This window comes from Protopterus annectens, chromosome 5.part0 (genome assembly GCF_019279795.1).
Source record: "Protopterus annectens isolate FY-2018-M chromosome 5.part0, PAN1.0, whole genome shotgun sequence".
In the NCBI taxonomy this organism is placed as follows: Eukaryota; Metazoa; Chordata; order Ceratodontiformes; family Protopteridae; genus Protopterus; species Protopterus annectens.
Genome location: NC_056735.1, coordinates 1,770,836,798 through 1,770,852,608, shown reverse-complemented (window position 1 = coordinate 1,770,852,608; position 15,811 = coordinate 1,770,836,798). Strand labels below are relative to the sequence as shown.

Below are 15,811 nucleotides of genomic sequence, written 5' to 3'. Positions count from 1 at the left end.
AGCAGCATTATTGAAATGGGTGTAATTCAAATTCAAATTAAAACTTGGATATGGTAGGGTGTCTCAGAAATGTATATATTTCACACTACAAACTGATATCACCAGAGTTACTGAACACAGTAAAAAGCTGGAGTTATTGGAACAACACTAAGAAAACAAGCACATCGAAACCACCACTTTAGTAGATATGTGTGCGCAGAAGGCTGTCCTCAGTGTTGATAGTGTCATCACTTTTGGCAATTCTGAGTTACCTATCAACGACTAGCATACCATGCCCTTCATTACAAAGTAAAAGTGGAACTCTACTTTGTGGCTACAGGTACTGTGCAGGAGCTGGTTGAGATGTGTCACACCCATATGCATGGAGTACTCATCCATGTGGAAACAAAGGTATGAGTACCAGTGAGAATGTTGGCTACGGGAACCTACCAGTGACCAGAAGGGGAAAGAGAGGGTGCATCCCAGGCATCTGCATCAAAGACGCTTGACTAGTTTGTCAGTGACATGCTACAGCATTTTGAGGAGCATATGTGGCTGCCACACATGACATCAAGAGAAGACACACTACGTTGGAATTTTAATGACATGTCCCACTTTCTTAAAGAACTGAGACCCAGCAACTGACTCCCACTGCAATAAATTTCCCAAGTGGGGGAACATTGACAAGCTGCCAGGAAGATTGCAACGGCGAGGGTATGATATACAATGTGTCGGCAGGCTGCCAACACACTTTCCATGACCTGCATTTGAGTGTGGTGTTTTTGTGTTTTTCCTACAGGTTCCTCTCATTAGTGAAACTGGGTATGCCCTGAAGTAATGGCTAATGGCACTAATAAGAAGCTCATAAATTGTTGTGAAAAGTGCATACAACACCAACCTATCTCAAACCCAAATTCTTGTCATACATGTGTTTGGACTGCTTAAGGACTACTTCTGCTATTTAGATGTCTCTGGTGCAACCCTGCAGTATGATCATGAAATGTGCACTAAAAGTTTTGCAGCAGTTTATACACTTTTCTATTACATGCTGCTGTGCAAACAGATGCAGCAAGGTAGAGACACATGTAAGAATGATTTCCTAGTGTTAGCAGTGGAGGTGGTGCCTGAGGAGGGGCCCGGGAAGTGGTGCATCATTGTATTAACAGCAGATTTACTAAGTAGACTGAAGAAAAGCTGCTAAAACAACTTTCACAAATAGTGGAGTTTTTTTTACTTTTTTCTCCACTGTTGTGCAATCTCAGGGTAGGTATATCAAATTTCAAGAAGTATGCTGGTTTCCTGCAAAAATATATGTACCTTTGAGGTTTGCTAAAAGTTTTTGGCATTTTGTTTTTACTTTGCCTGCATTCTGTAGACGTACTGTCAATGGACGGATATGCTTCTTGGAGGAGCTGGCTATAAGGGATGATACTAAGAGGTAGCATCTGATTCATAAGTATGGCATAGGTTAAAAACAACATACAATAGTAATAATGATTCTTGCAAAAGTACACCAGGCTGTGCAACAGCATGCATGGACTGGACAGACTGTGCATCAGACAGCAGAATACTGATGGCAGGGTACAATTGTCATCATATGCACAAGTGGGGAGGGCAGCAGTGACAAATCTGTCAAGAATGGGCATTTGTGTGTGGTGCAGGTCAATAATGAATGTCACTGTGTGAGTCATGGTCAAGGGAGTGAATACTGGCCATAGAGGAGATGGTGTCTCCACTATACTGTAACAGGGAAGACATTGGCAATGGTGTTGGGTGTGTGTGGGGTTGTACAATAACTCAGCTCTAACAAATAATGCAGCACTGTGCTGCGATATGATGGACAGGTGTAGGGCACCAGCAGTAGATCTCTTTGAGATTTTTTATGTCCCTGTGCACAAGGTTGCCTTTTCCTGGGTAGGTCACATTATGATTCATAGTACACACAGAGGATGGAGTGCTCTGTGAACATGAGTGGTGGGATGTGCTATAGGTGGTTTCAGCATGAACACTCCATCCATGTCTGTGTCCACAAAGACCCATAGTGATCTCACTACAGGAAGGCAGTGTGGAGGTAATGGTGCTATGAAGTAGATGTGAAGAGGCCAAGAAAAGGGTAGTGGCTGTTGTAGATGGCCACACATAGACTCCCTACGCCAGCTTTACACTGTACTGTACAAATGGGACAGTCCCATGTTGAAGCCTGTCCAGTACAGCTATGGCAGCATTAGTTTGTGCTTTTTCTTGTAATATATAATAATTGTGCTGCACAAATAGTAAGCAGTAGCCATAGTTGCACTCAAATCAAGATGTGGTACTTATGTTATAGATGGCCACCAGTACTCTGATCCCTGACATTCTCTTCACTCTCAGTGTTGCTAGGACAACCAAGGATGACTGCCACTAAATAAGATAGGACTCCTTATGCTGAGATATTGGCTACATCATTTCTTACTGCAGTAACCTGGGACCAAGACATGCATTGCAGAGGCACAAAAGCTGTATCTGTAAAGGGGGGAGGGATATTTGACTATCACATTACCAACTGTCTTTCAGTGCCATGGCAACATATACCATGATTATATAGCAACTGGATTGCCATCATCATTGGTTCGAGAAAGGTCTCCAGTATCAAGTATACCTATAGTGATGGTTTGAGGAACCTAACAACGAACACCTATGAAAACATGTAGGCATACCCAAGTACATGAATGAACTCTTCAGCAACACCAACACATGCCTCTCAACCAGCAGACATTGAAAACAGAAACAAAGGCTCTTGAAAAGAAGAAATATCCAGCTAAAAGTCTGGACATCTTATTAGCATAAAATTTGAGTACCAAATAACATATACCTGTTCCTCCAACTATTAGTAATTTGGGATACTACTCAGAAAAAAAATGTTTAGAAAACAGAGAGTGACAAAATTGATAAAAAAGAATAAACACATTCTCAAAGAGACAGTGAAAAATATGTAGACATGAACTGTATTGGCAAATTCGAAACACAAGGTAATTTATTTTTGCTTCAGAAAAAGGGAGATGTAAGATATGTTCCCTCTTTCTTTAAATTAAATTAAATTAAATTAAATTAAATGTTGTCAATAGTAAGCTGGTCATGTAGTATGAATTTCTGTGTACTGGACAGCTTCAAAAATCACATATGATCAGGGGTATTCAAAATATTGTGTGAAGGGGTAAATCAAGTCTGAATATAGGGTCATACCTCCAAATATAGTGACATCCTCAGTAGGGGTAAATCACGACTGAGAATAGGAACTTTCCTCCAAAGTAATGACAGCTGAGTGGTTTGCACTCACAGCCCAGCATAAACATGTATAATAGAGTGCTATGGCAACTCTACAGATAATAGAACTTTAGCAGACTGATGATATAGGTGTAGTCTTTGTAGCTTTCACAACAAAGAAGCAATGCTCATTAGTCACATGACCTGGAATCAGATGGGTAGTACAGATAGTCCCACATGTTGCCCACCTGAGGTATCATCAGCTGGTACTCACTGAGCTCTGGGAAGTTCTGCACCATGGATAATGCAAGTACCTGGTCTTCCAAACAGTGATGCCAGCAACTTTTTCATGTCATAAAACAATAACTCTGTCAGCAGACCTCCCACATGAGGCATGGTCCTCTGTTCCTATTACAGGTAGGTTGCCTTGCTGAGCTCCTGTTGGTGATCCTTATCGGAAGTTGTTTGTAGTTTCAGATTTGGACAGTGACTGCAATGATTTGCTCTAATTGGTCCCATTAGACTAGCAAACAAAATAACCAGTCAGATCTCCCATTCCAGAGAATCCACCATCTGTGTTCAGAGATGGCCAGTCAAAGCAGGCAATTTTCTGTCTGGAAAAATTTCAGTGTGTCACTTTTCATTACCTGTGATATTAAAGAAATGTACATGTAAACTAGTGGCATGCTACCCAGAGTATACCTATAGATTAGAAAAGCAAGAATATCCCATATTCATATGACATCTGTTAAGTGGCACCTAAGAAGTAGCACAAGCCATTTGTAGAACTGCTATCCATGTGACAGCAGGACAGCAGTTAGTAGTATATGCTTCCTTATTTTGTTTTGGCACATGGCAGAAGCCGTATTACCAATCAGAGAAAAACATGAAGAAGCACAGGGATATCCGGCACAGGCTTGGGATATCTAATGGGCCACAGTAGCACACATCCTGCCTCTACCTAAACTGTGGATAGGTGCTAGTGATGTTAAATGGTTTGGGTCAGTCCCCTGAGCTGTTGAAGTGTTACAGGTCCAGCAGTGCAATGCCTTTGATTGTATGGCGGCCACCATGACAATGAAATGCACCACAAAGTTCCACAACCATATGTCTGCCCCATATGCACTTCAGAGTTATATGACCCCTGATACCAGTGCCAGCCCAAGAGCAGGATGAGGGCTATGCCAGGATATCCCTCAGAATATCAGTGCAACCTCATTCATATTATCCACATAAGTCTTCCTAGATAGTAATGTGGGGTAACCCCAAACATTCCCAGTCTATAGATACAGCACCATGGTGTCTCTTCAGCTATGTTGTCAGGTTCTCAATGTCTAATTTTACAGCAGCCTTTGAAGTGCTGGTGCTGCCTTAAGCTTCCTAGATCACATGGTCATGGACATGAAATAAGATTTGTAAAGCTGGTAGGACAAAAACAAGAGTATTTAAATGCAAAAGAGGAGATCAACAGCAAAGTACTTACCATTGCAAAACATATTTGTACTAATTTGCTACCATAGAATATTTGCACACCATTCTGACTTTAAAGCTCCAAGAGAAGTAAAAAGTACACCATCTGATAGCAAAAAATAGTTTATTTGTATAGTTACTCAAATTACAAAACTAGTTGGAAGACTCTGTAATATCAACAAGAGGGACCAGAATAAGCTTTTTTGAGGAGATTCATACAGTGATCAAAGGGAATGGATTGTGATCATACTCTGCTTAAGGGACCAGAATAAGCTGTTTTTGAGGAGATTCATACAGTGATCAAAGGGAATGGATTGTGATCATACTCTGCTTAATGTGATGATGTTAAATGCTATAAAAAGATATTTGATGAATTAAGCTAACATTTGTGAAGTGATTGGTTTACCAAGGATTTTGACAAGGCAGAAAATTAGTGAGATAGCCTGAAAAGAGGGTCTATATTAGATACTCGAAGAGGCATTTCATTGAACGCCTCTTCATCGACCCGTAAACCACAAAAACACAAAACAGTGAGCGAGCATATACACAATTTCTTTCTCTGGGAAAGAAATCACTTACCCTAAAAAAAAAAAAAAAAAAAAAACACATCACTAAAAACAATACAAAGTGGGGGGCTTTGCCTACCACCCCCCTAACTAAATATACCAACTCCAAGATCGCACTACAGTGGGGAAAATGATAAAGTAACAGAGGTGGACAAGCGATTTCTTTCCCAGGGAAAGAAATCGCTTATATGACCATTCACTGTTTTGTGTTTTCATTATTTAATGGGCAATGAAGAGGCATTCGAAGAAATGCCTCTTTGAGTATATAATAGAAACCCTTAAAATAAACTGGGTCTAGAGATGAATGGTTAGGTAATTGCATAACAATGATTTCCTTTTATGTGGGTAGTAATAATTATAGGGAATAAGAAAGGTTGAATACATGTGTGAATGTGAAATGAGTGAAAGGTCCAAAGCATAAAAATCCTGTGGCACAATGTATGTACTTCTGGTCCACAATAGTTCAGCAATTTTTCCAGAAAATGAACTATTTGATGCCTTGTAATATTGATGAAGAAAAAAAGGGTGGTGCAGCGGTTAGCATTGTCACCTCACAGCAAGAGGTTCTCCGGTTTGATCTTCGGCTGGGGTGCCGTCTGTGTGGAGTCTGCATGTCCTCCCTGTAGTGGGTTTCCTCTGGGGTGCTCCGGTTTCCTCCCACAGCCCAAACACATCCTGTAGGTGGATTGGGCACTCTAAATTGGCCCTAGGAGTGAGTGCATGCATGTGTGTGCCTTCCATCGAAGGTTGGGCACCAGGCTGGCAACTCGACACTGTAAAACTCCACTGCCAATCATGAGCGGACAGGTGTTCCACTGTGGTGACCCCTAACTGGGAAAAGCTGAAAGAAGAAGAAGAAGAATATTGATGAAAAAATTTTAATCCAGTTGTCAATGTATTCTCCAATCCCACCTCCACACCCACTTTCTACTGCAGACAAGGGGCTTGAAACTGTAAAGGACAATCATTTTCTGAAATTAAATGCAGTGTAAAAATTCACTGTAAGAGCTTAACTACCAGACTAAATGCTGGCAACAATGACATCCTTGGTCCTATTGGTAAGTCTATCAGTTTCCATCATTACACCATAAAACACTTAGACAAAAAGCTCATGCTTGGTACAGAAAGACAGCTTTGTGTTGCTTGACATCATTCATGTTGAAGTCCCTGAGCAAAATTAATACATTTCCATTCTCTATGGAGATAGAAAAGAAATTCCACATTTTATTTTTTATTTATTTTTTTCTATTTTATTTTATCTATTTGTTGACCAGCTAAGCCTACTGGACAAATTGTCCCTTTGCAAAGATGACCTTGGAACATAGCCTGGTTAAGTAACTTACTCAGGCCATTTCTCTAAACATCAGTAGGTTTTGAAGGTTTATTATGAGAAAGACATTTGCCACGGTTTTGTATAGTAAGGTTGAGACTTATGTTATTTTCCTTGACATGTTAAGAACATATGGACTGGTACCCATAATGGAGCCTGGAGGGAATAATCTCTGCCATCTAACGGTTCAAGCTCTTCTGCAAGGCCAGCTGTAAGAGGCTGTGCTAGATCCTAGTAGTAATCAGATAAGAGGATAATAGCATTACATTTGTGATCATCGACTGAGAAAGCCAGATGTTTTTACTACTCTGAGATAAAAAAACATTCAGATACGTGTTTGCCTCTGTGCATCTTTTTATATTGATTAAAAATGACTTTGGATTTTGAGCCATCTTATCTTTTTTATACAGTTCTAACTGCTGAACCTAAATAGAGACATCTATGATCTCTTATTCATTTCTTTGAATCTCTTTCCTGAAATACAAAAGGTGCAATGGCATTGAGTATTGCATAAAACTCGTATGTAACTGCTTCCAAATGTGCATGGAGAGTTTGCAAATTAAAATGCATCTATCTTACTTACTGCATGCAGCCTTGTTTCATACTGTAAGTTAACCTTCCTGGCCAGAGTTAACAATGTAATTCTACTGGCAGCCCAATTTAACAGTATGAGAAACTTTAAAAGTTGAATTTAAAGACAATAATATGATCATTTAGGGACATTGCAAGCAGTCTGTCTCAAAATACTCAGCATCTGTTTCTATCCAGCCAGCTTGCACATCTGTAAAGGTTCACGTTCTGCCAGATGTCTGAGATTTACAGATAACTAAAAGTTAGTGCACATGAGCAAAAACTGCTTGGGAATCTTTGAAGATGAAGTGTCACTTTAGGAGAGTGAGTAAGAGGTATGGATTGTGTTGTCCTGGGCCTGGAAATTACTACATCACCAGAAAAGTAATACACAAATTGGACATCACAGAAAGCAAGCCTTTAGACTGTGAAATCCAAAGCCATGCAGAATAATATGTATTAATAGAAAGGGTCAAACTCAAACAGTCAAAAACTAGCACACAAAGATGGAGACAGTTAACTATGTAATGTCAGAGAAGTAAATGCATTTATTTATATTAAGTATTTCAACAGTTCACCAAAAGGTTCAACTTCTGATGCTCAGTACACAAGGTTCAAAACAGCAAACAGTTAATGAATTATACACACCTACCTTTAAGTCCAAATAGCATGACATGCTATCTTAATACTCAGCAGGCATGCATTCAGCAAATAGCTTGTATATACTCAGTTACCAAGTCATCTAAATGAGCATTTTTTTCAAGACTGAATTAATAGGTTCACCCATATATATTGACAAATCACTTTGTTGACTCTGTTTTTTTTGACCACAGATGATTAGCAAAATAACTGACTGATGTGCTGGTGAGAGGTCTCTTGTACAGTGTGGAAAGGTTTATGAACAAAAATGTACCTTAACATATTAGTTGATTAAGTGATGGCAACTTATAAACATGGGTTAGTTTTGTTGGTGTTGAACAGATCTGATGAAATCAACTGTCAAGAAAGCTTATCTCTGTGCTTGGCTTGCTTTTATTACTTAGTTTCAAAACATTGAATTTCATAACACTGACACCATAACTTTGAAAATTCAAAACACTGAAAAACCAAAACATTGAAAACTCATAACATTGAAAGTTTGCTTCATAACACTGAAAAATGCATTGCACAAGTAAATAAAACCCTCCACCTACAGCAACACCTAACTAGCAAACACACTTTTCTACTACGTTTCTGCACTGCAGCCCCCTGTAAGTTAAATATACCAACTCCAAGATCACACTACAGTGGAAAAAAAGGTAATTTACTAGCCTCAGTGTATGGTGATTGTGATATAGTGAGGTTAGGAAATTAATTAACCTTTTTCCACTGTAGTGTGATCTTGGAGTTGGTATATGAGGAAGTACAGGAGAGTATACGGAGAAAGAGGTTGGCGAAGAAGAAGTGGAACTGTCAGAGAGATGAAGAAAGTAGACAGGAGTACAAGGAGATGAGGTGCATGGCAAAGAGAGAGGTGGAGAAGGCTAAGGATAAGGCATATGAAGAGTTTTATGAAAGGTTGGACACTAAGGAGGGAGAAAAGAACCTGTACCGATTAGCTAGATAGTGGGATTGAGCTAGTAAAGATGTGCAGCAGGTAAGGGTGATAAAGGATAATGAGAGAAACGTACTAACTAGCGAGGAGAATGTGTTAAACAGATGGAAGGAGTACTTTGAGAGGCTGATCAATGAAGACAATGAGACAGAGAGAAGGCTGGATGATGTTGGGATAGTGAATCAGGAAGTGCAATGGATTAGCAAGACGGAAGTAAGGATAGCTATGAAGAGGATGAAGAATGGAAAGGCTGTTGGTCCAGATGACATACCTGTGGAAGCTTGGAGGTGTTTAGGAGAAATGGCAGTGGAATTTTTAACCAGATTGTTTAATGAAATCTTGGAAAGTGAGAGGATGCCTGAGGAGTGGAGAAAAAGTGTTTTGGTACCGATTTTTAAGAATAAGGGTGATGTGCAGAGCTGTAGTAACTACAGAGGGATAAAACTGATCAGTCACAGCATGAAATTATGGGAAAGAGTAGTGGAAGCTAGCTTAAGAAGGGAGGTGATGATTAGTGGTCAGCAGTATGGTTTCATGACAGGAAAGAGCACTACAGATGCGATATTTGCTCTGAGAGTGTTGATGGAGAAGTACAGAAAAGGTCAGAAGGAGTTGAATTGTGTCTTTGTGGACTTAGAGAAAGCATATTACAGGGTGCCTAGAAAGGAGTTGTGGTATTGTATGAGGAAGACGGGACTGGCAGAGAAGTATGTAAGAGTGGTACAGGATATGTACAAGGGTAGTGTGACAGTGGTGAGATCTGCAGTGGGAGTGACAGATACATTTAAGGTGGAGGTGGGATTATATCAAGGATCAGCTCTGAGCCCTTTCTTATTTGCACTGGTGATGGACAGGTTGACAGACGAGATCAGACAGGAGTCCCCGTGGACTATGATGTTTGCAGATAACATTGTGATATGTAGTGAGAGTAGGGAACAGGTTGAGGAGATCCTGGAGAGGTGGAGATATGCTCTAGAGAGGAGAGGAATGAAGGTCAGCCAGACTAAGATGGAATATATGTGTGTGAATGAAAGGGAGGATAGAGGAATGGTGAGGATGCAGGGAGTAGAGGTGGCAAAGGTGGATAAGTTTAAATACTTGGGATCAACAGTTCAGAGTAATGGCAAGTGTGGAAGAGAGGTGAAGAAGAGAGTAGAGGCAGGGTGGAGTGGGTGGAGAAGAGTGTCAGGAGTGATTTGTGACAGACGAGTGCCAGTAAGAGTGAAAGGGAAGATCTACAAGAGGGTAGTGAGACCAGCAATGTTATATGGGTTGGAGACAGTGGCATTGACAAAAAGGCAGGGTCAGAGCTGGATGTGGCAGAGTTAAAGATGTTAAGATTTATGGATGTGGTTAGAGAGGACATGCAGGTGGTTGGTGTGACAGAGCAAGATGCAGAGGACAGGAAGAAATGGAAACAGGTGATCCGCTGTGGTGACCCCTAACCAAGAAAAGTCAAAAGCAGAAGAAGTGTGATTTTGGAGTTGGTATATTTAATTTATGGGGGGTGTGGGGGTAGAGCCCCCCATATGGGGGTGCAGGGGGGCTTGCCACCCTCAGCAACGTAGTAGAAACTGTGTTTGTTAGTTAGTTGTTGTTATAGGTGGAGAGGATATTATTTACATATGCATTCTAGTTTTCAATGTTATGAAGCACACTTTCAATGTTCTAAGTTTTCAATGTTTTTGGTTTTCAGTGTTTTGGGATTTAGATGTTTTGGTCTCAATGTTATGAAATTCAAAGGGATGACATTTTTTTTTTTTTTTTTTTTTTTTTTTTTGTGGGATATGTGGGGCTATTGGCCCCCTCATGAGAAGTAAAGGGGGGCAATAGCTTCTGGACTGCATGGTTAGAAATTATGAACAACAGCATACACATGTTCTGATGATCTTTTGAAATTGATAAGTAAGTCAATCTAATGTATGATCTTACAGAATCCCATATATATATATATATATATATATATATATATATATATATAGATAGATAGCTAAATATGGATAGATTAGATATAGATATAGATATAAACAGATAGATGAAATATACATACATATATATATATATATATATATATATATATATATATATATATAAATATATATATTATATAAATATATATATATATATATATATTATATATATATATACACACACACACACACACACACACACACACACACACACACACACACACACACACACACACACGCACACACACACATAAGGGGAGGGAGAAAGAAAGAGGAATACATTACATGCTGTCAATAACAAAGAATATATTGGTAATGCATTTGTTTTTATTAAAAATGAGCATGTCTACGTGTGATTTATATTTGCATTTTGAAGATCAAAAACAAAAAGACAAAGCAATAATTATATAGCAATTACATTGAAATCATTGCTTTTGAATAAGTATATCTCAGTGCATATATAACTGACATAAATCTATTATGTAAATGCGAACTAAAACAAGAAACGTCTAACTCTTTAGCTTAAATTCTGCTGTACATTAAGCAACCTATAATACTGCAAGTTTAAGTAAAGAAAACAGCATACACACTTACAATTAAATGGGCCATACTACTTTATTGAAATTGAAAGAATAAAAGAATGTTGCTTCCTTGAATTCTGGCTAATATACATTATAAAATTCAAATGTCATTTTTGACAGACATTATTTTATTTTTTACTTTGTGTGTGTGTGTGTGGGGGGGGGGACTTCCTGATCACTAAGGTACTGCTTTGCCTTCCTGGTCCTGAATGACTTTCATAATTATTCATCATACCTTATAATATTATGAAATAGGGAAGATTAAGTGAGAATTACTTCTGCATTCCAATAATCATAATTAGCAAATGATTCTTTATATTGTTGAGGGATAGAAAGGTAATTGTAATCAACATATTGTATTTTCTCTACCTTTCCCTGAATGTTCTGAATTCCAGATGAAATTTGTTGATTTTAACGACATGGAAGAAAAATAATTCATTGACCCAATCATCACAATAATGATGATAAAAATTACCATAAGTTATTCTCATATTTAAAACTATCATCTTATTATTCACAACCATATAGTTAGAGAACTACAGTTTGGATTCCAATCATAAACAGAACCTACAATTTCTAGAGGTATATGCATCATGAATAGCAAATAATTCTCTTTTCATTTTTATATATTCATTTAGTGCATCAGTGTCATTATAGTGGCTTTTATGAATTTTTAATGTACTTTCAAAAATATACTATTTTTCATTAACTTCACTTAGTAAAATAAAGGTCTCACCAGATACAATGAGCCGGGCACTGTTGCTCTGTCTGGTTTCTCCAGTATATTTGTGCCGTGTAATACATCGGTAGTTACACATTCCATCTTCGTGCTGCACATCCAAAATATACAAGGCTCCAGTGGATGTGATAAGAAATCTAGATCCTGAAAATAACAAAATAAATATTACCCTTTGTTTTTATTAAGGAATATGACATGAAAGTAATGCGATGCAAATCAAATACTGCATTATTGTTACAGTCTCAGAAAGACTTCCTGGCTAAAATCTTGATTCAAAACATTTAGCATTCTGTCATGTAATGCTTACTGCAATACGACTGATAGCCCTAAATTATAATTACCATTTTGTTCTTCAAGTTTTCTGTGTTATAGGCAAGAGATAATGGTTTTACTAAACACTCTTATGAAGTTAGAAAAATGATGCAGGTTTAAACATGTCAGCATTATGAAAGTTTCAGGTTTAGATTACTTTTGTTTTATCATCCTCTACCAAACATTAATTCCCATAGGGATATGGGTGATTCTATGAGTGGGAACCATCATCCATGCACTAGGGATCAGTATTTCATTCCATAAGTTTTAGCATTCCCTATGAATGTCTGCATACCCCAGAGACAGGTGTGCAATGGGCTGTTGAGATGTATGTGTTTTTTTCTTCAAATGTACATTATCAAATGGATATGCCCCACCCCACTGCACTATGGACAAAACAGCCATAGGCGCCCTAGTCTGCAGAATGGATTCAGCCACCAACGCTGTGGTACTTGTTCCATTTCCCTCTTTTTGAAGAAAGCACAGCAAGTTAATACTTACAATCTTCTTCTTCTACAGACCAGTTCCAACTGGAAATTGGCCTACTAATTAAGTTTTGGTTGCCCAGGTGCACTGAGGGCTTTATGTGGCTGTGCAAATACAGAGTACTAGTGGCTGAATCAGGTCATTTTGTCATTAGGATAAATACTAGGGTAATACAAAATGACTAAAAGCAAAATGTTATTACTAATAACAAAAGGATTGCAAACACACTAAAATCTAAAAAAAAATCCAACTTCTAGCACCTTGTCTAAACACCTTCATTGGAAAATGAGAAAAGAATCACACACAAAGTATATAAAATCATGTCATTTACACAATTAAATAAAACAATTCATACCAAATACTTACTATTCATTTTCCTATTCAAACCACTAGGTATCAATGCTTTATATTTCAATATACTAACGGTATATTAATGTAAATGCATCTTCTCCAGATGACTGACTTCTGACTGATGCACATTTATTTATAACAAGCCCGTGTGAATGCCACATATTTTGCTAATATGAAAATTAAAAAAATGTTCAACAATTGGGCTTTCCTTTTATCTGACTAAGATGAAATAAATTACAAACACTTAACAGTATATATTACCTGCTCAGAATCATAAAAATGAATTATGAACCTCAAGACATATTCCACTATTGCTATCAAAGAATGAAACTATAGAGCAACTACTTGAATGGGTAGAACCCTTAAATTTAGTTTTACAAAAATGTCTCAAAATTTGCCTTATATTTAAAGTTACTATAGACCAATACGTCAGCCAAATCCCATCCCATTTTATGGGAAATATGTTTTTCTTATACAAATGGTTGGAGAGATATCTCTTTTGTAGCAAACTATATCAGTGTTCTTTAATAACATCAGCAATCATATCAACAGCAAATTATTTTCATTTACAGAATGACCCTGTAGTTTATCTGGAGACTTAGGGTATTTCCCTTCCAAAAATTTTTTTTATAATGATAAATTTTTCCTGAAATACCCAAGACTTGTCCCAATCTTAGTTTGCATACTTTATCATGAATCTTGGTTGTATTGTCTTTACTATACCCACATATGTTGAATATATCCATCACAAGCCAACATTTCATTATAATAATACAAGATTTTCTAATTCTCAACATGTCTCCAAATGGCAAGGAACTAATTAAATGTGAGGAATGGTGGCTTGTCACATATCAAGCAATAGTTTCAGAAAGTTTCCTAAAAATTCTGGAATTAATAGCATTATTTCTCGTAATACAATATGCAAAAATCTACATTCCTATATTACAGCCTCTGTACAACCTCAGATCAGAACATTGCAATATATAAATTCTTGTACTTGAGTATAAATACATATACATAAAAAATAAATAATTCATATAAAGGCAATAATGTATAACAGAATTCTGGAAAACTGAGAAGCACAAATGCATGTAATTTCATAGATCCCCATCAATAAACTGTCATAAGATAGAGCTATACCTCTAAACCGATGATCTATATTTGCATTAAGAACAATGTAGTTGTTATGTAAACAGAATTCCACCAATTCAATAACATAGTACAACATGGGAGCATCAGAAAAAATATCTTAAAACCCTATCCCCATCCATATCTTTAACATTAGGATACAAACTTTGCACAGCAAAGGTTAAACAATACAAAGAGATGATTGTAGTGGTTATTACATCCAAATCTCAAGTCATGCCATTACATTTTACTAATAATGCATCCTACATTTTCACATATGCCTTATATTTCACTACAATCTTGCCATCTGGAGAGTTACCAATGTATTTATGTATTTTTAGCAAATGGTCAAACATAGGGTAGCCTACTAGTATTGGGAAATATTTATTCTGCATATTATTAACTGCAAAATAATCCAGATGCACACCATTATTGGTTATCCACAGATTAAATTAAAGCTTGCATTATATACATTAATATTTACCATTGCATATATTTCTTTGTCCTTCAAGTGTTGCATATACATATTAAAATGCAATGCATTATTCACAATAATATTATGTCTTACTTTCTCATTTGGAATGGTGTTCCACTCATCAACATTTATAATTTTTGAATTAGAAGAATTGTCATTTAGGGCAAACATGGTTGATGCCTTTGCAGATTAGAAAAAGGCTTATTTTGAGCAAAGAAAAGTAGTGTTACACAGAAAAATAGGCAGTTAAGTAAACAATATTCTTTAATATTACCATATGAGACCAACGCAGTTAAAAGCACTAAGTATTTGTAACCAGTTTTTCGCAGAAGTATCTGTTTTCTGACAGTTAAGCATCCTATACCGTAATTACACTATTTAATTTACCGGATAAAAAATTGTCAGTCTGTTCTGGTGGTTAATTGATCTAACTTGACAGCATACTTACTGAATGCTAATAAAACTTGATTCTGGAAATGCAACTAAGCAGAATTGTTAAAGTCATGCATCCAGAAGAAACCATTGCATAACAGCTATTCTGTGTGTTGAAACTGAGTAAACAAACATATCAGAGAAAAAAGTAATACTATAAAGGCAGATAATGTATTCAAACTCAAAATTACTGGGTCAAAAACTGTCCACTTGCTGCAGTAAGTATGTAAGTAAAGTTGTTTTAAATGGAATGATACTGAAAGTTTCATGGATACTTCAGTCTCTAATAGTTCCCACTTAGTATATAGCCACAAAGACACATCTTTTCATCTCTGTCTCTCTTTTTTGTCTGTCTCACACTTGGTCTCTCTCTGCCACAGTCATCCCCCCTCTTCACCCTCCCTCTATACTGTCACAAAAGCATGTTTTTTTTTTCTTTTTCATTGAATTGTAGTTTCAGATCGTTTTCCAGTTTGTTTCACCCAATGAATCTTGAATCATTTCAGACAAAATGCAGTCCACCTTATATGTTTGTGTGTATGTGTGTGTGCATGAGTGTGTGTGTGTGTGTGTGTGTGTGTGTGT

General features: G+C 37.3%; 1 protein-coding gene across 1 annotated transcript in view; it reads right to left on the bottom strand.

Annotated features, from left to right (window-relative positions):
* DSCAM (DS cell adhesion molecule) overlaps positions 1-15,811 on the bottom strand; it is a 3,720,739-nt gene that overhangs the window by 2,087,768 nt on the left and 1,617,160 nt on the right. Inside the window, exon 4 of the mRNA XM_044071570.1 lies at positions 12,040-12,186. Within this exon, the coding sequence (XP_043927505.1) occupies positions 12,040-12,186 (147 nt within the window). The remainder of the gene's footprint in view (positions 1-12,039; positions 12,187-15,811) is intronic.